Raw genomic sequence first — 23,446 nt, forward strand, 5'->3', positions numbered from 1 at the left:
AAACATCAATAGATCATTGGCTAGTTTCTAGGTTGAGCCGAACTAGAATTGCGGGCCGAATGTAAAGCACATCGCTGGTAAGTAGTACAGATGCGAGTTTTCTTTCGCTCTCTGGTTTTTGTGCGTTTTTCCTTCTTAATGATACTTACTTGAGCAACCGTGGCGAAACGAACATCAACAGATCATTTGCTAGTTTCTAGGTCGAGCCGAAAAAGAATTGCGTGCCGAATGTAAAGCACATCGCTGGTAGTATAGATGCGGGTTTTCTTTGTTCTTTGGCTTTCATGCGTTTTTCCTTAGTAATGATACTTACTTGAGCAGCTGTGGCGAAACGAACATCAACAGATCATTTGCTAGTTTCTAGGTCGAGCCGAAAAAGAATTGCGTGCCGAATGTAAAGCACATCGCTGGTAGTATAGATGCGGGTTTTCTTTGTTCTTTGGCTTTCATGCGTTTTTCCTTAGTAATGATACTTACTTGAGCAGCTGTGGCGAAACGAACATCAACAGATCGTTGGCTAATTTCAAGGTTGAGCCGAAAAAGAATTGCGTGCCGAATGTAAAGCACATCGCTGGTAGTATAGATGCGGGTTTTCTTTGTTCTTTGGCTTTCATGCGTTTTTCCTTAGTAATGATACTTACTTGAGCAGCTGTGGCGAAACGAACATCAACAGATCGTTGGCTAATTTCAAGGTTGAGCCGAAAAAGAATTGCGTGCCGAATGTAAAGCACATCGCTGGTAGTATAGATGCGGGTTTTCTTTGTTCTTTGGCTTTCATGCGTTTTTCCTTAGTAATGATACTTACTTGAGCAGCTGTGGCGAAACGAACATCAACAGATCGTTGGCTAATTTCAAGGTTGAGCCGAAAAAGAATTGCGTGCCGAATGTAAAGCACATCGCTGGTAGTATAGATGCGGGTTTTCTTTGTTCTTTGGCTTTCATGCGTTTTTCCTTAGTAATGATACTTACTTGAGCAGCTGTGGCGAAACGAACATCAACAGATCGTTGGCTAATTTCAAGGTTGAGCCGAAAAAGAATTGCGGGCCGAATGTAAAGCACATCGCTGGTAGTATAGACACGGGTTTTCTTTCGCTCTCTGGCTTGAAATTGACACTGGCCGATGTTTTGCTGTACGTCGCCCGCGTTTCACTCGAACTGTAAGCAATATTGAAATGTGAGCTCATGAACTGGCGACAGTTTGGTTTGGATGTAAATGTAGATGAGGGAATAGTAAAGACTTGTAAACTTGTACATAGAGTTCAGTGGTAGTGATTTGAAAAAAATAGAACTTTTTTTGTGGTTCTTATTCAGATAACCAACATTTTCACATCTTGCTATCCTTTTTTTATTAAAAATCAATACTTTATTTTAATGAAACTTAAACATAAATAATGTCATGCCTGTAATTAGTTTATATTGCTTCAGCTTATAAAATAAACAAAATAGAGCAAAAACAAGTTTTTTTATGAAAAACTTAAATTCGCTGTATTTTTAGGGTTCCGTACCCAAAGAGTAAAACGGGACCCTATTACTAAGACTCCGCTGTCCGTCCATCCGTCCGTCTGTCAACAGGCTGTATCTCATGAGCCGTGATAGTTGACTATTCTGAAAGTTGACTAGACAGTTGAAATTTCTGTTATTTTATTATTATTATTATTTCTGTTGCCGCTATAACAAAAAATACTAAAAAGTACGGGACCCTCGGTGGGCGAGTCCGACTCGCACTTGTCCGGTTATAGGGGCCGTGCGCGTTGGAGGGTCTGCCATCTTGTTGCCTGAATCCGAACAATAAACATTTACATGATAGCTCCTGTGCTGCCTCCTACAGTTCATACACGCTCCCTATTTAACTATGGTATCTGAAGCTACATAAAGTAATTACAGGCATAGATATACTTTATCCTATTGTAAGTGCAAAGTTTCAGAGCAATCTAGCTAGCCGTTTTAAAATGAAAGCGTAACAACGTTTGTATGAAGAATCGAGCTTGATGCGGACTCATAAGTCACATTTACACTTCCCGTCAGCAAGCTAACACTGCACGAACAGTCTGCTCCCTCATCCCTACTATAATAACAACCTATTTTACTAAAAAAACACTAGAAAAACACGCTTTTATAAATGCACGTAAAAACCAAAAACAAACACGACTATGATACGATATTTCATCATGGAATGCCAGTGCCTATCTTCCGGTTTCATCATCATACCTTGAAATCTAATCGTGGTCAAAGTTCATTACAAGACTTTTCTAACAAATCCAATTACAGCTATGATACGATGTTCCATCATAAATCATAAAGTTCCAGTTCATATCTTCCGGCTCCAACATCAGATCAGTTCGACAGTACCATATTATTGTATTGTCATCAGAACTACATACAGCTGCCAATTTTCATGACGCTACGATCCTTGGAAGATGGTTAAATTAGTTACCTTAGATTCCATTACATAGTTACATACAGGTCGACGTAATAAAAGCGTGTTAATAAATAATATAACACTTACCTCTCCTGTTTCCTCAACGACCGCTCCCAGAACTTGTCGAACTTGGGCACGACCTCCTTCGAGGAATCTGACGGGTTGAGCGCCCAGAGGTCGCTCTCGGTCAGACTTCTGCGGAACCCGGTGAGGGCAAGCGGGTCGAACCAGCTGAACGTTAGCCGGCTGGGGAACCCTGATGCGCTCTCAGGGCATTGATTCTGGGCGGATAGAATGGTTCAATATAAAATATGTAGAAGCCGCTTAAGTAATACAAATTTAGAACGCATTAAAAATTTCGCTACATTAAGGCCGGCGCCCCACTGCTGCGCACGCTATGTACACGACCCACGTTCTTATACAAAATTTCGTGGGTTTGCCCACGGTTTGTATTAAAAGGTGGGCCGTGGATGTAGCGTGCGCAGCAGTGGGGCGCCGGCCTTATGTTTGCTTCTTGAGGCAAAAGCTTATGTACATACGAGTAGTAACATCCAGTGGCCAAATATAATAATAGTAACGCAACTTTGTTATACGTGTGTATAAGTAAACTTCTGAAAGTTTACTTCCGAGAGAGTTATCTCTACATACTAATAAATCTACATCATACTAAAATTTCGTGAGACTGAAACCCCTTTTTACCAGCTTTTATTTACTTTCACCTGACCGTTGTCTGTTTGTAATCAAATCTTGCAAGTTAAATTTGATCCACTTCCCGGTTTCCGATTGAGCTGAAAATTTGCATACATATGTAAGTCGGGTGACAATGCAATATTATGGTACCATCGAGCTGAACTGATGATGGAGACAAGAGGTGGACATAGGAACTCTGTGATAAAACAACGCAAACTAATTGTGTTTGGGGTTTTTAGAATTTGCTCGATGAGTATTAGTTGCCTGTGGAAAGAAAAGTACAGTTTTTGCCAAAAACTTATTCCCTATGTTCTTTTTGAATTATTGCTGTCAGTTATTTATTTGTTGATTGTAGCGCTGGAATAGAGAGAAACAAAGGACTAGTCTGTTGTCTTAGACGATAAAGAGCGGTTGTTTACAAAATGTAATCAACGTTACCTTCAATGTTATTAAGGTGACATTCGTTTATTTCATTAGCGGCATTAAATCTCTTGTGAGTATAACTGGTCCTGTACAGTCAGCGTCAAATACTTTGTAGCAGTCAAAGTGGCCAAATAGTTCGGTACACCATACTAAATATATGGTGTACCGAACTATTTGGCTACTTTGGTTGCTAAAAAGTATTTGACGCTGACTGTACACAAGGTACCCGCGAGGAAACGGAAAAAAATAACCGCGTATTCCAGAGACCATAAAAAGGAATAAATCTAATACAAATTTAAGTCAATTCCGCTAAAAAAAGCACATTATATTAATAGGCTTAATATGAGCTGGTACAAATTCTTTTCGTAAAAACTAGTTTATTCAAAGTGTTCCATGTCACTTTGATGTCTGTCAAAACTTACGAATACCGAAAAATGGCCGAATATTCGGTCCATCTCTAGTTGTTGCATGATTTGTATCATGTTAAGTAAAGACGTAATATATAAACAAGTTTCAGACGCAAAACTTAATTACCTTCTATGAGGAAATCTCCGCGCAACTTTTTGTACCAACCTCCTGTATTAAGTGCTAGATCTATGTATAAGTAATACTTTACTTATTGACGCATATAGTTCGTGTCATTCACGATGACGCGCAGATTTGTCAAATCTAACCTTTGATAACATGACAATATGAGTCAACGCACGCGTCTTCGTGAATGACACCATCTATAACAGCTATTGAAAAACCAGTTTAAATTTGGAATATGCTGCGTGGAAAAACGGAAAAAATATTAACGAGTTTTCCAATGTCTATTAGAGCGTTTTCATATTGTCGGATACCGATGTCGGATGACTATCGGAGAAAAACAGCTGGTCCAGTGTGCCCTTATAGTGTTGAAACATGGACCCTGAATGAAAAAAATGGAAAATAAAATAGTGGCCTTCGAAATGTGGCTGTACAGGCGTATGCTGAGAGTATCATGGACCGCAAAAAGAAGAAGAAGAATTGGCCACCACATCTATAGCAGATGATTGTTGCAGCGTCGGGTAAAATCAGGTGTTGCGGGGAGGTTGATTGCAACGTCTGCGATGACTGAAGAGTCCAATACCAGAGCGGCATCTTCTGCCACAGCAATCACAAACATGACGGGAGTCCAAGGGAGGAGGTCTAGCAGCGCGGAGTCTTTTCTGCCTAAGGTTCTCTAACCAGTCCTTACATCAGTACTTGTATGGACCGCAAGAATAACTAATATAGAGATCCTACAAAGAATGAAGAAGAAAAAGGAAGTACTAGCCACAGTTAAGCGAAGAAAGTTTACATATTTTGGACATCTACATAGACATGAAAAGTATATACTGTTGAAAGTTATAATGGAAGGAAAAATAGAGGGAAAACGGGGAAGGGAAAGAAGGAGGATGAACTGGCTCAACAACATCAAAAAATGGACAAACATCAAGGACGCGGCCACGCTAACAAGAATGGCCAAGCATAGAAAAGACTTTGCAAAGGTGGCCGCCGATGCCCGCTAGGGCATGGCAGCAGAAAAAGAAGTGTGCCCTAAGAGATCAAGTCCTATTGTGTTTGCATTAAAGTTTTCTTTTGGACAACAGGCAATCATAAAATGAAATATAAAAAAGCAGTTTCACTTTGTGGTTTTTACTTCTTTGTGATCGTATCCGACGCTCGTATAAAACGCTATTACAGTGGCAGTATCTTAAGTAGCATTATTATTTACCTTTTCATATTTGTACGGCGTATCTCTAGGCGGTAAGTCGGCAAAGCAGTTAAGTAGGAACATGACTACCGCCAATATGTAGTACAGACAATAACTGACGAACGCGTATTGTACGTTCTCGTCGTTCAGCTTCTGGTTGTGTAGGATGTGTTGTATCGGACATCTGATGAGGATATCGTGGAAACGCTTACAGTGGCATTATCTTGAAGTATATTATTTAGATATTTACCTTTTCATATTTGTACGGCGTAGGTATCTCTAGGCGCTAAGTCAGTTAAGTAGGAACAAATACATAGCATAGAGAATTACTGACGAACGCGTATTGTACGTTCTCGTCGTTCCGCTTCTGGCTGTGGATGATGTGTTGTCGTATCGGACATCTTATTAGGATAACGTGGAAACGCTTACAGTGGCATTAACTTAGTAGTATATTATTTACCTTTTCATATTTGTACGGCGTATCTCTAGGCGGTAAGTCGGCAAAGCAGTTAAGTAGGAACATGACTACCGCCAATATGTAGTACAGACCAGGCGTGGATACAAGATTTGGCTTAGGGGGGGGCCATTTTGAGAAAATCATATATTTTTGCACAGAAAATAAGGTAAAAAAAAATTTACTCAATTTAGTAATGTGAGAGCCAGGGTTTTAGGGGGGGGGCCATTGCCCCTATGGCCCCCCCCTTGTATCCGCGCCTGGTACAGACAATAACTGACGAACGCGTATTGTACGTTCTCGTCGTTCAGCTTCTGGTTGTGTGGGATGATGTGTTGTATCGGACATCTGATGAGGATATCGTGGAAACGCTTACAGTGGCATTATCTTGAAGTATATTATTTAGATATTTACCTTTTCATATTTGTACGGCGTAGGTATCTCTAGGCGCTAAGTCAGCAAAGCAGTTAAGTAGGAACAACTACATAGCATGGAGATTTACTGACGAACGCGTATTGTGTACGTTCTCGTCGTTCCGCTTCTGGCTGTGTGGGATGATGTGTTGTCGTATCGGATATCTGATGAGGATAACGTGGAAACGCTTACAGTGGCATTAACTTAGTAGTATATTATTTACCTTTTCATATTTGTACGGCGTATCTCTAGGTGGTAAGTCGGCAAAGCAGTTAAGTAGGAACATGACTACCGCCAATATGTAGTACAGACAATAACTGACGAACGCGTATTGTGCGTTCTCGTCGTTCAGCTTCTGGTTGTGTAGGATGATGTGTTGTATCGGACATCTGATGAGGATATCGTGGAAACGCTTACAGTGGCATTATCTTGAAGTATATTATTTAGATATTTACCTTTTCATATTTGTACGGCGTATCTCTAGGCGGTAAGTCAGCAAAGCAGTTAAGTAGGAACAAATACATAGCATGGAGACTTACTGACGAACGCGTATTGTGTACGTTCTCGTCGTTCCGCTTCTGGCTGTGTAGGATGATGTGTTGTCGTATCGGACATCTGATGAGGATAACGTGGAAACGCTTACAGTGCCATTAACTTAGTAGTATATTATTTACCTTTTCATATTTGTACGGCGTATCTCTAGGCGGTAAGTCGGCAAAGCAGTTAAGTAGGAACATGACTACCGCCAATATGTAGTACAGACAATAACTGACGAACGCGTATTGTACGTTCTCGTCGTCTTGCTTCTGGTTGTGCAGGAAGATTTCTGAGCGGAGCTGCGGGATGCCCGCGACTACTAGGAGTAGCCAGAAGAAGAACAGGACCCCTGATGCTCGCAAGCCGTATTTTCGGTTGTAATATAGTAATGTTGCTGATAAACTCTGAAACAAAGAATAAAATTGTTATCGATTATAGAGATTCTGTTGTCCGAGTCGAGCATCATTGGAGAAACGAAAGCCGCCAGACTCGGATGGCTCGGGCACGTAGTCCGGATGGGTGAGGATCGTGCAGTCTGGAGGGCGTACTCTGGAGTTCCAAATGGCTGAAGACCATCTGGACGCCCTAGGTACAGTCAGCGTCAAATACTTCGTAGCAGTCAAAGTAGCCAAATAGTTCGGTACACCATATATTTAGTATGGTGTACCGAACTATTTGGCCACTTTGACTGCTACGAAGTATTTGACGTTGACTGTACCGCTGGAGAGATGAAGTGCAAAAAGACCTTAGCGAACTCGGCGCCGTCGACTGGACAGAAACGGCTTTGGACAGAGAAGCATGGCGGTCTTTGGTGGCGGAGGCCAAGATCCACTTCGGGTCGCTGCGCCACAGCAGTAAGTAAGTAAGTATAGAGAAATTTTAGATCAGAATTGTATATTGATTAATTAATACCAAAGGATTAAATTAAGCCATTAAAAAGCAATATAACCAATTATGTTAATGAATAAATGCCAATAGATAAGTCAATACTAATCCAATTACTAATTTGTAACATAGATAACATCGTCCGATAAGTATTCATTATTTATCAATAGGTATATACCTAATCTATATAGGTACAGGTACATACTACCAAGGAGAATTTGAAATGGAGGTGGATTGCCAAATAAAACTTTGTAGCCACATCATGCCAGTTATCGGCATAGGCCAAAGGTTGTGGCGCCATCACTCGAAACGATGCAGCCATACCTTTGGCCTTTGATGTATTAGATGACGCCACTTTTTGATATTTAACAAATTTAACACATATCAATGAAAGAATGGCGTTCTAAAAGTTTTAACCATGTGTCGAAGTATAGCAGTAAATTTACTGTGGCTACAAAGATTTCTTTGACAATCCACCTCTATTTCAAATTATCTTCGATACTACCTACACATTGGTAGTAGTTATACTTCGTTTTTTCAGCATTAGAAAGAAATCGCAGAATTAAGCTCGAGGTTCCAAATTGGGCACTTTTTGCGGTAAATTTTTGAAGTAAATTATAAGTATTGACATTGACCATGCTAATTCCATTACTATTAACAGTGACCTTCTCAAGAAAAGGGTACCACATTGTCGCTTACAATAAGGACGAAATTTTCTCGTATCTTTATACGAATTAGGGCTTGTGCACAAATCATGCGAGGTTTATTCGGCTACTTTTTGACCCCCTCCTCCCACTTGGTGATATTTAGTGAGGTAGTGTCTTGGCTGGCTTGGCTTTATTAAATAGACTGGCTATTTTGAAGTGCGAACTTGCGAAGTGAAGATGAATGTTTAACGAAACTAAGGAAAAGTATTTACTCATGTGGTAGATATTTTTTCTAAGTTTCGTTCACTGTAGAAAAATACACGTGACGGTTTCCTTACACCCCCCCCCCCCCCCCCCCAAACGTGATCCGTCGTGATTTCGATCGAACCTCGCGTAATTTGTGCACAAGCCCTAACCTGCCAGAGCGTCCTTATGGCAAGCGACAATGTGGTACCTTTTATTTGAGAACGTCATTCTGTTTACACTTTATAACAATTATTTTAGACGACATGAAGACGGTTCAAGGCCGTTAAGAGATCCGTTTACTTGAACCAACAACTTTTTAACCGAGGCGCCTAGCGTGACGTCACTCTAGTTTTTCTTAGTTACATGAATAACTAGGCGATATAATGACTTCAATGTTTATTATAGTGGAGGGGCAAAAGTTTATTTGTGTGATGAGCATGACTAGGCGTTTTCTTTAGTTTCGTTACTGAGTCATAGACACATTAATGAATGTAATATGCACAAGGTGATTCGTAAGTCGTATGTGTGTTTCTTACTCTGTACGTTTTGTATAAACACTTGTAAGAATATTCAAAAACCTGTTATCTTTTTGTTATAATTAGTCGTCGCAAGGTTGCCAGCTTAACGATCTTTTACAGGATACATTACCGAGAGTGTGCCGAACTGCCCAACATTATTCCTCCGTCCCATTACACCATCGGACTACCAGACAATCGGCACTTCGGCATCGCTTCATGGTAGGTATTCCGCACGCATGAGTACAATCTGGATCTCTTCAAGGCTAGAGTAAATAGGTATCTCATAGGTATCTCATAGGTAAGCGAGCTCCACCGTAGACCGCATCATCATTTACCATCAGGTGAGATCGTGGTCAAACGCCCGCCATAAAAATACCTATACTGGTTACCTAGAACTGTCATGGAATCATAGCAAACTAATCAAATTATAAAATTCAACCTCTTTGTATTTGCTGGTTAGAAACGTAAACATTTTTATTGACAATGAAAAATTTCAGAAGTCATAACATTATGTTGTTTCCATAGCAATTAAGTCACTATAGGGATTTTTTTTAAGTTGAAAATGAATTAAGGAGCAAATTAAATGTCATTTGAATTAACGCTCCCCGTTAGTTTATTAAGGAAGCTTTATCGGGACATGTGGTAACTGTTCACGACTTAAGAATCACCCTGTTAATAGATAGATAATATCAGTAACATGCGTTTTGAGAGTGCAAGACCGCTACTAAAATTTACATATTCCGATACAAGTTGTAGAAAACATTTAAAAACAGGTTAAACCACCTGATATCTTTTTTTTATTTTATTTATTAAGAACACAAGCATTCATAATAAACATCTTACTGAGAAACTGAGAAATGGTACAAACTGACCCGGTTGTTCATTATTAGGGTTGCCATAATTATCCGGAACGGATACGGGACGATGGGGTAGTAATGACGTTAGGGGGGGGGGGGGGGGGGGGTGCAAATATATACTCCATAGCTTTAACTTACATATGTATAGAAAAAATGTGGTTAAACAGAGATTGTGACCTTTATATACGTATTCTATAGCGGTATTCATATACGGAACCAAAACGGGACGGGTAAAGATACGGGACGCGATACTTAAATACGGTGATAGTCCCGTGTATACGGGGACGTATGACAACCCTATTCATTATCCACATAGTTAATAAAATGAGGTAGTTAAAACAACGTAGTAGTTCAAGTATAAATAACAATACAATTACAGACAATGAAGAGACAGGTTTGCCAGAGCTGTGGAGCGCAGCATATTAGGTGTTAAACTAAAGGGGCCAACAGATTACCAGTTCACCGGACGATATCGACCTGTCATTTATTTTCAATTGTCAGCTTTTTCAGAAAATTCTCGAAAAAATCAATCCGTTTTTTTTTTTCAGAACGCTTTGAAATTTTCGTTTTTTTCCGTATTTTTCAGTTTTTTTGGGAAAGAAATTAAACTTTAATATTAATTATTACATCTATTAATCACTGTCACTGCCATCATCTACATCTATCATACCCGAATCAATGACGTCGTCGACAGTGGAACTGTTAATTTGCAAGTGCAAATTAGATCGAATATACATAAGTTTATTCAGCCGTTCTGGCAAAAGCCGGTTCCTATCCTTGGTGTGGGTGCGACCAAACAACGACCAGTTCCTCTCTGATGCAGCAGATGACGGAGGGACACTAAGTAACCTTACGGCAATAGTTGACAGAAGTTTTGTTCCACACAATCCTTTCCACCAATTCAGAGGACTTATGGTCATTACAGGCTGCCATATGAATTCGTTGGCCCAGAAACCGCCTTTTGCTTGGTATTCAGCAAACTGACCCATTAAGTCACAGGTATTAATGTGCATTACAAAACACACGATTAAGCAGCTGTAAACTATGGATTAAATATAAATGGAAAAATTCACAAGTTCTTTTCAAAATGCGTTTTTTTTTTCGTTTATTTCCGATTTTTTTGTTTTTTTTCGGAAAAATACATAAACTAAGTGACATTGTTTTTTGTCGAATAAAACTTAAAAAAACATGGCTTTTAGAAAAAAACGGGAATTTTTCCGGGTTTTTTCAACCCTAATCCGGAACACCAAGCTGTGCTCTAAAACTCAAATTATAGATGTAGCTCGAAAAGCGGCCAAGTGGGACTGGGCTGGTCAAGTCTGCCGCATGCCGAAAGACTTGTGGGCCAAGATAACCACATGCCCTGTGAGTCAAACCGGGGATCCGGCAGAACTCGTCGGCGATGGCGGGATAACTTCTCCTTTTTGAGAGACTGGCCAGTTGTAGCTCAAAATCGGGACGAGTGGAAGAGAAGGGAGTAGGCCTTTGCCCAGAGGTCACAATAGGCTCGTAATTAAATAGAGTTTACGTTTAACTGGCAGTGGTAGACTAGACAACGAATTATTAAAAGGGTCAATATCGAATAAATATTTATTATAGAATTTATAGAAACTGGAAATCTTAATTAATCTGACGGATAAAACCCGGGTACGTCTTTAAACTACGTCCACAAGAGAGGTAATGGCATTGAGAATGTCGTCTAGCTTAGTGTGGTAGGGCACAGCGCAGCGGATGTCATTCCAGATCTAGAGCAGAGCCCAACTGGGCCTTACAGAAAACCGCAGCCACATAACACCCAGACCCTACTCATAGTGTTGTATTCCTGCCGGTGAGTAAGGTTGCCAGAGCTCAACGAGTCGGGTTAGGGTCGGCAACGCAACCAACCCCGAGATCGCGACAAAAACATTTACCCTCCTATAGAAAATGTCAAGGTCAGGCAGCCAAAATGTATGAAACAGCTAATTATTAAAACTTCTTTAGCGGCGCTTTGCACTTTTTGTGATGGGGAAAAAATGTTAAACTCGCGACAGGTCACGTGACCGACAGATTCGACAGATTGGAAATTCGTAATCAGACGGACACGTGACGTAGTCGTCGAAATTATGGATGGAAGTTGATTTTTCTGAGTTTAAACTTTTTAATGTTAAATAATTGTAATAGTTCTGAAGTGTTAAATGTTTAATGTAATATAAATTGTCATGTTTGTGTACGATAGCGCAATAAATAAATATTGTATTTTACCACATAAATTATATTACTTTTATACTGATAATTAAAGCAATTCGTGCAACATTATTCCCTAACCATTCCAAAATATCAAAAATGCACAACGTTAATATTCAAGTTAACCGTTTACACTCCCAGAGTGCAACCCGTTATTTTTTTTATTACAAATAAATGCCCCTACCAAATGCTACTCTACCTGTTTTAACTTTAGTTAACATACACTAAAAAATCAATAAACATAAACCTCTTTATCAATTAGATTGCACTGTTTATTCTACGGTTACTTGATGGTACCGCGGTCATCAACGATTGACTCGTCTCGCATCAGTAGTCAAGCTACCACAACGGTACTTGTTGTGACACAGATAATACAAGAGATGTGGTCTCATCTAGCTCCCGAAATGCAGTAACATTTAAAAAGAGCTTCTTATGTTATTAGCAGTTGGGTATAAAGTTAGAAGTATTTAATTGACCAGGCTTAAAGTGACGAATTTTTATAGCAAGGTCTTATATAACATTGGTATGATAAGGTAATTGACATTTGTATTTTATACTGGAGTAATTATTATAAATCGATGCATCTGTTTTTACGAGTACCCAGAATTAGAAGTAGGTAGGTAGACTAGGTAGTTCCCAACGTAACACGTATTAATGAGTTTTTAGGAACTAGAAATTAGTTTTGATGACCGGTCTAGCCTGGTCTCGGGTTCAAATCCCGGTAAAGGCATTTATTCGTGTGATGAACACAGATATTTGTTCCTGAGTCATGGGTGTTTTCTATGTATATAAGTATGTATATATATACGTATGTATATCGTCGCCTAGTACCCATAGTACAAGCTTAGTTTGGGGCTAGGTCGATTTGTGTATGATTGTCCCCAAATATTTATTAATAAATTATTTACTTATGTACGAAAGAAATATGAGAAGAAGGCCCTTTCCATATAGATTTTCGTACATTGACGCGCCTGTTGCTATCTTTATTGCACGCGCCTAATTATATTGCTGTCCCGCCCATGCCGGTTGTCAATGTCACTGTGCGAGCTTGACAGCAATATAATTATGCGCGTGCAATAGAGATAGCAACAGGCTCTCAGTCTCAGCTTTATCAGTATCGCTGCAAACAACAATTGATATTTAATACCAAGCGGTCACAATGAGACAATGTGACGAAAATATTTTTAAACAAACTCACACGCACCCGTTTAGGAAGCAAGGAACGACTGGGGGCCTACCGGGAAAATCGAAATTCGCAAATTGCGGGGATCTTTCTCTTTTACTCTCACTACGACGTAATTAGAGTAACACAGAAAAATGCCCGCAATTGACGAACTTCGATTTTCGCGGCAGGCCTCCTGCTACCAGCACCCCACAGACTAAGCAAGTCTTCAAATACCATGCATGTCCTAAAATTTATAATAGAAAAATTCCCATAATGTTTATTAGCAAACTTAAAAAAAAGCGGCCAAGTGCGAGTCGGACTCGCCCATAAAGGGTTCCGTACCATTTATGACGTACTTATTAAAAAAAAACTACTTACTAGATCTCGTTCAAACCAATTTTCGGTGGAATTTTGCATGGTAATGTACATCATATATTTTTTTAGGTTTATCATTCTCTTATTTTAGAAGTAACAGGGGACACACACACACATTTTACCACTTTGGAAGAGTCTCTCGCGCAAACTATTCAGTTAAGAAAAAAATTATATAAAAAACCTAAATATCATTTTTGAAGACCTATCTATAGATACCCCACACGTATGGGTTTGATGAAAAAAGATTTTTTGAGTTTCAGTTCTAAGTATGGGGAACCCCCAAAATTTCCTGTTTTTTTTTCTATTTTTGTGTGAGAACCTTAATGCGGTTCATAGAATACATCTACTTACCAAGTTTGAACAGTATAGCTCTTATAGTTTCGGAAAAAAGTGGCTGTGACATAATCGGACAGACAGACGGACATGACGAATCTATGAGGGTTCCGTTTTTTGCCATTTGGCTACGGAACCCTAAAAATGGCTTATGGAAAATACTTTTTATACTGTAGTGCAATTATTTGACATTGACAAATGCAATAATGTTAAATTTTAATACCATACTATAACTATGTACAGACATGGTATTTTTAATAATCTTGACATAATATTTCAATTGTAATTTCACATTAATGAACATAATGATTATTGTAATTTTAATTACAGACATACATTTGTTACTATTCTCAATGATGTGACGATACTAATTTATTTTATTTTATTATGGCAACAAACAGTCATTACATGAAAAGATGCAATAAATGGACTACGGAGAAGACAAACAGTGCCGAAACATTTTTCAAGTTATATTGTGGAAACATAGGAGTTGATACTGAGTGGTAAATAGATTCATCGTGCAACACAACAGACAGGTTTACAGCATTTAAACTGATCTATTACTTTATATACATATATGTATATAATTAATTTATATTGGAAACCTTCCGCTGTCAGTTAAGTTGCCGAAGTAATCCGGTTAACAGTGTAATTAAATGACATTTTCTGATGTATGACATATAATATTTTAAGAATATTATAAATAATTGAGTATGAGTATGAGTATGAAAATTAGCATGGTTGTGTTCAACTTTACACACGCTGAATCGAGAATAGATAAATTAAACTGTTTCTGTTCATCATTCCACGCGAGAGTAGTCAATATGCGGGGTGAGGTAATTACTTACATGTGCTGCATTGTTTTCTGTATGAAATTGGTACTATAGTTCCGAGTCATCCACGATGACGCACAGATTAGTCAAATCTAACCTTTAATAACATGACATTACGAGTGTAGGCGCGCGCCTTCGTGAATGACACGATCTATATTAACTTATTCTGTGGTTTGGCACAACGTACCTACTGTTCGGTAGCCGGTCTTTAACGAGGTTCCCTATTCAATAGGGCAGTGACTCGACACGTCAGCATGTCGTTCGAATCGCTCGGCGAATAGCAACCATAATAGGGTGCAGGTACCCTATTATGGTTGCTGTTAGTTCTTTTTTTAGGGTTCCGTAGTCAACTAGGAACCCTAATAGTTTCGCCATGTCCGTCTGTCTGTCTGTCCGAGGTGGTCGTTAGTGCTAGAAAGCTGAAATTTGGCATGTATATATAAATCATTGATATCTATTGTACCCCGGGAATATGGAGTGTGGAATTATGAGGAGTGACATCTCTTATGGTAGAACAGATGCAAAAGTGTCCAGCTGTCAGCTATTAATAATAGTTCCAAATCTCTCCAGAGTAGCGCTAGAGCGGCTAAGAACCTAGGCGCTATATTGACGGAGTGAAGTGCGCTGTCTATGATTTGATTTTTTGTTCAAGTATTCTAGGTATTGTAGCGCCACCTATGGTTTTTTGATGACACTTTTTGGTACATGAAGATTTATTTCCTTACCTCCACCTTCCGTACCCGGGATAATACTTGCAAAAGTAACGTAGCGCGCGCACCGTAAGTAGGGTGACTAGATGTCCATTATTTTACGAGCTGTCCCGTATTTCAGGCACGAATTTTCCCGTAATTTGGCGAAACCAATACGGGACAATACATTGTCCCGTAATTTTATGATTCAATGGTATTTAATGATAAAAAAATACCTATTCGAACAATGTTTTCTCGCACGCAGCGGTGAACACTTGTGTGTATTAATACTAATTATTGTTTGGAAGTCAGAATTTGTTTGTATGTATATGTTATTTAGTTGATAAATTCATATTTTCTTATCCAAATATGTAATAATTACAAATTATTGATTTATATCGTGTAGGTTACTTAGTTGTTTATTTCACATTTTCCTTTCCAGGTAGGTAATATAAAAATAGTTGCGTTTTTAAATATTTAATATTGTTTTTTAAAGTTTTACATTAAGAAATTTAGCATTTGTATAGGTTAATTATGCCAGTTATTTATAATAAAAAATTAATGTTAATTTTTTAACAAAAAAACGGCCTGTCCCGTATTTTCAAAGCAGTTTTCCCTTAAAACCGGAAATCAGATCTGTACCCCTAGTGTAAATTTAGTCGATAGCGAAACGTGACGTACGCGTTTGCGTTAAGTCTCATTTTGTATGGGTTTTTGAACAGCGCGCCAAGCGGGACGTTTTGGAAAGTCAAAAATCTCATACAAAATGACACTTAACGCAAACGCGTACGTCACGTTTCGCTGTCGAAAATATTTACACTAGGGGTACTGGTCACCCTAACCGTAAGTGAAAACGCTCCATACTAAATGCGAGCGTCATGTGACGTCATCTCACTCAGGGCTGCGCCAAAATGTATGTAAAAGAATCATGAAGAATAAGTTTTTCGCTATTTACGCCGTAAAATTGCGTTTAAGAGGAAAGGGGACGGCCGTTTCTCTATACAAACGTAGTCCTCATTTTCCTCTGTGGATATTGACATTATGGATTTTTTTTTCATAATTAGATGTATATTAACCATATCTATGCCCTACGTTTAAATGTTTTAAATTTATTGATTATTGTAAAAATTAGAAGCGAAAAACAGATTCCATACAAATTTTTAAAGGCTCCTAACTATTATAATATTTAAAAATTTAAAAAAATCTAACGTATGGGCATAGCTGTGGTTGATATACAATCAATTGTGTCAAAATATTTTCAATAATATTAATATGAGGACTACGTTTTGTATGAAAAGGCGATTTCGGGCGGTGCCTCCAGTTTCGGCTATAGTTATCATACTTTTTTCTTCTTACAACATAAGGAATTTGTTAAAAGTGCTTAATATACATTAGGGCAATAAAAAAATATGTTAAAATTTTACGTTTTGAAAACTCCAATATCTTCACAAAAATGTTACAAAAATTGCGGATTTCACATTCCATGAAGTTAATTACACACTATGGAAGAACAAGTGACATAACGGTCACCTACTTTTTTTTAGTTATATCCGATTTATTAATTCCGTCTTAAGCTAAGCCGTATAATAAATGCTGCGGATTTGCGGAACCCTAAAAAAGGAAGCCATATAGCCTCCGGCTTGTCCAGATGGATTCCTGCGAAGCTAGATGTTTAATATTAAACTATCCACCGCCTGCGATTTGGTTTGGATACAAGAAGTTTAAAACTTCCCATCACAAAGACAAAAAATTTTTTTTTTTGAGATTTCGGAGCCTTGTATTTTTTTATTATCTCAATAAAAAAAATTAAATTCCACTTTTTTATAATGGATGGCTCATTTTCTATCCATTTAACTAAATTTTGTTATAATATTCAACATGTGTCAAGTACCCAATTACGCTCTGGTAGTTCAAACTAGAATAAAAAGTACTTCAGTAATTGTTTTACAGCACTAAAACCTACGTCTAGTTTAAGTTTGCGGTTTTTGCGGAATTTGAAAACGTCATCAAACTTGGGTTATCTTACTGGGTGACTTGGCAAATAGTATCTAATTGGTTACTATTGAACGTTTCAACCCAGTTCATTATCACCGAGATTCGAACGTAAAGTAATATAAATATAACTTATTTGCACACGTTTGTCAGATAAGAAAATATAGTACAAATATACTATTTGTCATATAAGAATGACAAAGCGATTATTAAGTTATAAAGTGAAAAAAAAGTATTAACCGGTATTGAAAAATGTTTTTAAAATGACGGGATTCCGGGATCTCGCAATACCAAGATCCAGGTATTGAAAGCCCTAGTGCGGATGCATGCGGTTAGGTTAGGTACGTAAGGCGGCGTTCATTTATTACGTAAGACAGTTTTTGCTGTGCTTGACCCCCTTTATAAGAAATAATAAGAATAGGTCGAGCTGCCCCCTGTATTACGTAAGAATCTAAAGGAAAAAATGAATACAAATTTCATTTGTAAGAATCTAAATCTAAATAAATCGAAATTAGTGTTATTTACAAAAAAAATAAAAAAAATTGTTCCTAAAAAGGTACTGGAGCCCGTCTAAGCTGACTCTGTACCGTGTTTGATAACATAGAGTGTGGAAGTATTATTTTAAACGTCACAATTAATTGTTATTTTTCTTTCGTTGTATAGTCATTAATTTCTCCTGCACCAACACCAACACATACAAATGTCTGTGTTGGATCCAATGTTTGACTGGTAGAGAATGCCTTTTGGCAATAAGTACGTCATTTGTACATTTTTCTTTTTTTGTGCAATAAAATGTAAACAAATAATTTAATAGAAATTTGCTTCTTTGTGATCTTACGCAAGAACTATGAGAACCCCCTCCCGCCCCTTGTAAGAAAAAATAAGACTTGTTTGATCCCCCTCCCCCCAAAATCATCTTACGTAATAAATGAATGCCGCCTAAAATCATTACATTCATGACCATGACCCAAAAGAAATACTAAATTTAATATTCGTTTCTTTCCGGTACTCAACCTTCGTAGATCGAATCACTATCGAATCGAGTAGACCAAAATAATAAATAGTCATAGAATAGTAGACCTCGCGAGCATAACTCAAAACTGATTAAATGTATGGCTCGGCCAAATCAAAGAGTTTAAAAAAAAATTAATACATTAAAAAAAAAAAAAAAAAATCAAACAAAATTTCCAAACGAGAAGACCCGGCGACGGACCAAAGTAGTAGACATCGATCTGCGGATTGCTACTCTGAAATTGTCCTGGGCCGGGCACGTATATCGCAGAGATGATGGGAGGTGAAGCAAGCGTGTCCTAGCGTGGAGGCCTCGTTCAACAAGACCAGATCACAGACCTTCAACTAGATGGAAGGATGATAATGATATCAAAAAGATTGCAGACCCTCTCTGGAGGAGAGATGCAGCAAATCGGGCTACTTGGAGGAGATTTTGAGAGGCATGCCCAAAGTGCCCACTTTGATGATATTCGCTGAGGAAGAGAAGAATCACAAAATTTCATGAGAATAGGTTGGGATTTGCAACCTGCAGAGAACAGCCGGACATACAAAAGCATTTTGCCCAAGCTGGGCTATAACCGCGAAAATTGCGTGAAAATTTAATTATCGTCAATTGCGGGCATTTTTCTCCGTCACTCTAATTACGTATTAGTGAGAGTAAAAGAGAATAAAGATCCCCGCAATTTGCGAATTTCGGTTTTCGCGGTAGGCCCCCTGAAACGGGGATTTTCGCAACGTGTGTATACTAGTGGTTTCGTGAGCTGTAGACCTCGCAATAAGATTCATAAGTTAAAAAAAATTAAAAACAAAAAATAATAACTTAATTGTGTCATGATCACAGCGTACTCGAAATAGTCTTAAGTACCATGGACACAAATGACTCCACCATTCTGAATATAAAAAAAAACGAAAGGACACAAAAATTATAACTTATAACCAACTACTGTACCTGCTCCCAAAATATCACGAAAATCGGTTGAGAATTGCGACCTGTAGAGAAGAAAATCCGGTCATACGAAAGCAGGGTCGCAGGGTTTTAGGGTCAGCAACGCGCATTTAACACCTCTGGAGTTGCAGGCGTCCATAGGCCGCGGTGACTGCTTACCATCAGGCGCGCTGTATGCTTGTTTGCCACCGTCGTGGTATAAAAAATAAATTTAAAAAAGCAAATTGCCCGATTCAAAACGGATAAAGATGTTTTTTTTTCAAGTAGGCATATATTACAATGCGCTTATGAACGTTAAATAAAACAGGACAACCATGCAGGGCCACTATCCGCAAACCAAACTGACAACCGGTGTCGTAACACTTCTCATTCACCCTTGCATAGTCGTAGCAGGAGTGAGAGAGATGGCGATATGATCTCAGTCGTCATTTTGGTTGAAATGAGCAAACAGCCTTGGTCAGATTAGGTCATTCGCTCAATTACCTAGTAACGTCAAGTCATGCTTCAAGATAACATCCTAAGGGCAGTGCGTCGAAAACGCAGCGTCATGTACTAACAAACAACAACTAATCAAATATGGACCTTATTAATTTGCAATAAGGTTTAAAAGTTGACAGTTATTACACGGTGGCCCAAAAATACGTTGACAAAAAATGTTTTGAAATATTTTGCTTGCTTAGACATATTTCACAAAATGTAATGAAAACTATAACAGGTATATAATAAGGGTTCTTAAAATGCAATAGTAAACTATTAAAAATAATTACCAATCACGTGCCGTCGCGCTCCCATAGACTAAACGGGCGCGGGCGGGCGTAAATAGCCGCGCGTTTATGTCTTTTGTAGTACATTTTGTCTATTGAGATACATACCAATTTTCATATAATTTTTATTTTGTCTTTAAACACGTGAGTTTACCCTATATATTTGAATATTAGGATTGACTATTTTTATCGACGTACCTATAGTCTGTTTTTTATTCCGTAGACTCAAATGACAACATGAGCTTCGAGGTGACTGTTAATCTTACAATAAAATCGCTTTGAAATATTAGAAATATTGTGTATAGACCTGGATACAAACTTTCTAAATGCCTCAAAATGGAGTTATATTTATAAGACGTAAAAAACTAGCAACACATGAAATGTCATTTTAGTCTACGGGATAAAAAAATAGACTATACGTCAAAAATTCCTAAGAGGAGGAAGGTATGCAATTAGGTATTGATACGAGTACGTAACAGCACATCGGTTAAAACCTCGTTAAAACCCGCAGAAAAAGACAAGACCTTGATCGGCTAACCATAGGCTAATCTTATACCTTTAAACGAGCAATTCTTGTATATATATATTTCCGGGATCTCGGAAACGGCTCTAACGATTTTGCTGAAATTTGGTATATGGGGGTTTTTGGGGGTAAACAATCGATCTAGATTAGTCTTATGTTTGGGAAAACGCGTGTTTTCGAGTTTTCATGCGTTTTTCTTTCGACGCAGAATATGGTCGCTAATTTCGTGTTGACGGCCACTGTCCGTCTGGTACAGCGGGTTTAAGACGCGGACGGCTAGAAACGAGTGTTACGGGTTCGAATCTCGCCCGGTGATTAACTTTTTTTTTTTATATGTTCAAGTTTATATATAATTTTTTTAATTTTTATTGTTTTAGACAAGTTTAATTTAGTAAAAAAATGTAGTTAAGATTATCACCACCACCATATCCATCCACCACTACCATATTACAATAAATAGTTATAACCGAGCAAAGCTCGGTCGCCCAGGTACTTGTTAATTATATGATATACATAGTACCTATTCTCATTGTATACGTAGTACGACGACAAATAAACTTATACAAACAGAATAAAACGCAATGCAAACGAGGTGTCACAGCGTAAAAGTATAAGATAAAGAAAATATCTAAAACAGAAACGTAAAATGTGATGCAAACGACGCGTCACAACCTCACAAGTCACAACATATCCGTCAGATGTTGGTGAAAGTATAAAGATTAGGGTGGTCGGTTGAAACCCTGCCTTGTGCCAATGAACTTATGCACGAAATATCATTTGATGTTTACCAGTCGCTTTTCGGTGAAGAGAAATATCGGGAGGAAACTGGGGAATTCTAATAAGGCCTAGTTTCCCCGCTAGGTTGGAAGGTCAGATGGCAGTCGCTTTCGTAAAAACTAGTGCCTACGCCTATAATTTGGATTAGTTGCCAAGCTCCTATGAGCCGTGGCAAAAAGCCGGGACTAGAACGCTAGGAAGAAGAGATTTTTCTTATTTAGTCGAGGATTAGATTTTTGACGAGGCACTCGTTCATTGCGTTATATCAAGTTACATATTTAACATGAGACTTTGTTTAAGCGTGATCAATTATATAACGTTACCGGCTCTGTAAAATAATTACTAATATCAAAAAGCACTATAAGTGCCGCGTGAAATTTGAAACATTCGAGAAATAAAAGTACACACGAAGTAGCCGCTTGAGCGGCGGCGACCAGTGGGGCGTCCGGCGTCCATGTTAAACAAATGCATACGTACATGCGAGTGGCCACAGTGCACGCACAAATCTCTTGGACGCTGGACGCAACGCTACACGCCCCGCCGAACGCGCCGCTGGTCACTCGCCACTAAGTGGCCCTTAATATGTGTATGTATAAGATACGTATAGATTCCAGACAAGCGTCGGCGTTTTGTCAACACTATGGCTGCTGCTCAACGCAACGTTTGCGCAACTGCGTAACGACACCATTTTTCATAGCGCTAGTCCTCAAAAGACGCAAGTGTCTCTAAAGCCTTAAACTAATATAAAAATTCAAAAAATACTCACAAACGTCAATATCTTAACTATAGGCGTATAATAATCCACGTTGAACACATCCTCCTCCTGCCTCGAGAACCGATGCACTGTCGTCCCCAAGTCCACAAAAGTTAACACTATTAGCAAACTCGTTATTATGAGCTTGCTGATATTGAGCGGGTTCCATGGGATGTTCCTCTCCTTGCTGTTGATGATGTAGTATGTTTCGAGAAACGCGGTCAGCCAGAGGAATATGCAGGGAACCCAGATGAGGACGGTCTTTTCGAAGCATTCTGTGAGCTCTGGGTTGTCTGTGTGCCATGTTAGGTTGCTGTCCTGAAAAAGAAAGGGTGATTACTTGATGGTTATAGCAACACTTTTAAGGGCCTCCGCTGGCTGGTGCGGTTGCATAAAGGGGGTGAGAGACTTAATGAAATTAGTATGAGCAACACTAACTGGCGCGGACGCGTGCGACGGATTTTACCTACAATGGCACCCACATGCGTGCGCGCGCTCCGTGCACCTGCGCCGTCTAGCGGACTACCTGTAAGGCCTGAGTGGACGCTCAAGTTGGGCTTGCAGCGGGGCGGGGCGTGCGGCGTGCTTGTTAAACAAATGCAAACGTATAGAAGCGGCCTTAGCACGCTGCTCGAATAGCTTGTGAGCCCGACGCCACGCTGCACGCCCCGCTGAACGCTCCGCTTCGAGCGTTCACTCAGGCCTTACACTAAGACGAAAGGGGACGAAGTCAAGTGACCGCTTCTCCATAAAAATTATATTGCTGTCCTGCACGCACAGTAGCATTGACCGCCGGCAATATGGGCGGGACAGCAATATAATTACGCGCGTGCAATAGAGATAGTAACAGGCGGGTCAGTGTACGAAATATTTCGTGTTTAGCGTCCTTACTTTAGATAGGTTAGCGTCCTTACGTTAGCCCAATTAATTGACAATTCGTAAATATTATTGCAACGAGTTTAAGTCTACTCTGATAATAACCATTATGTACGTATTATATTCCTACTTTGATCAGTTTTATTTGTTTATTATTCCTAAGTAGCGAGGTCAAATAAAGTTAAAATGTAAATTTAAGTATGCAAGTAACTTGAGATCCTGATCAGCTATCTGTTGAGAAAACATTTTCTCTTAACTAGTATTTTCTGACCCGGATAGTTGTAACAATTATGAGTTACGTAGGTTGGATACTGGAATTTCATACCTATTTACTTAGCCTCCTGGATATCGGTCTAGGTCTTTTTTATCTATATTCGG

At 38.8% G+C, this 23,446-nt stretch overlaps 1 protein-coding gene across 1 annotated transcript in view; it reads right to left on the bottom strand.

The window, feature by feature from the left end:
* Positions 1-23,446, bottom strand: part of LOC133515534 (ATP-binding cassette sub-family C member 3) — a 92,138-nt gene that overhangs the window by 60,088 nt on the left and 8,604 nt on the right. Inside the window, exons 2-6 of the mRNA XM_061848082.1 lie at positions 22,205-22,510; positions 6,773-7,058; positions 5,271-5,461; positions 2,507-2,700; positions 970-1,155 (exon numbers count right to left, since the gene is read on the bottom strand). Of these exons, the coding sequence (XP_061704066.1) occupies positions 970-1,155; positions 2,507-2,700; positions 5,271-5,461; positions 6,773-7,058; positions 22,205-22,510 (1,163 nt within the window). The remainder of the gene's footprint in view (positions 1-969; positions 1,156-2,506; positions 2,701-5,270; positions 5,462-6,772; positions 7,059-22,204; positions 22,511-23,446) is intronic.

This window comes from Cydia pomonella, chromosome 2 (assembly GCF_033807575.1).
Source record: "Cydia pomonella isolate Wapato2018A chromosome 2, ilCydPomo1, whole genome shotgun sequence".
Lineage (NCBI taxonomy): Eukaryota > Metazoa > Arthropoda > Insecta > Lepidoptera > Tortricidae > Cydia > Cydia pomonella.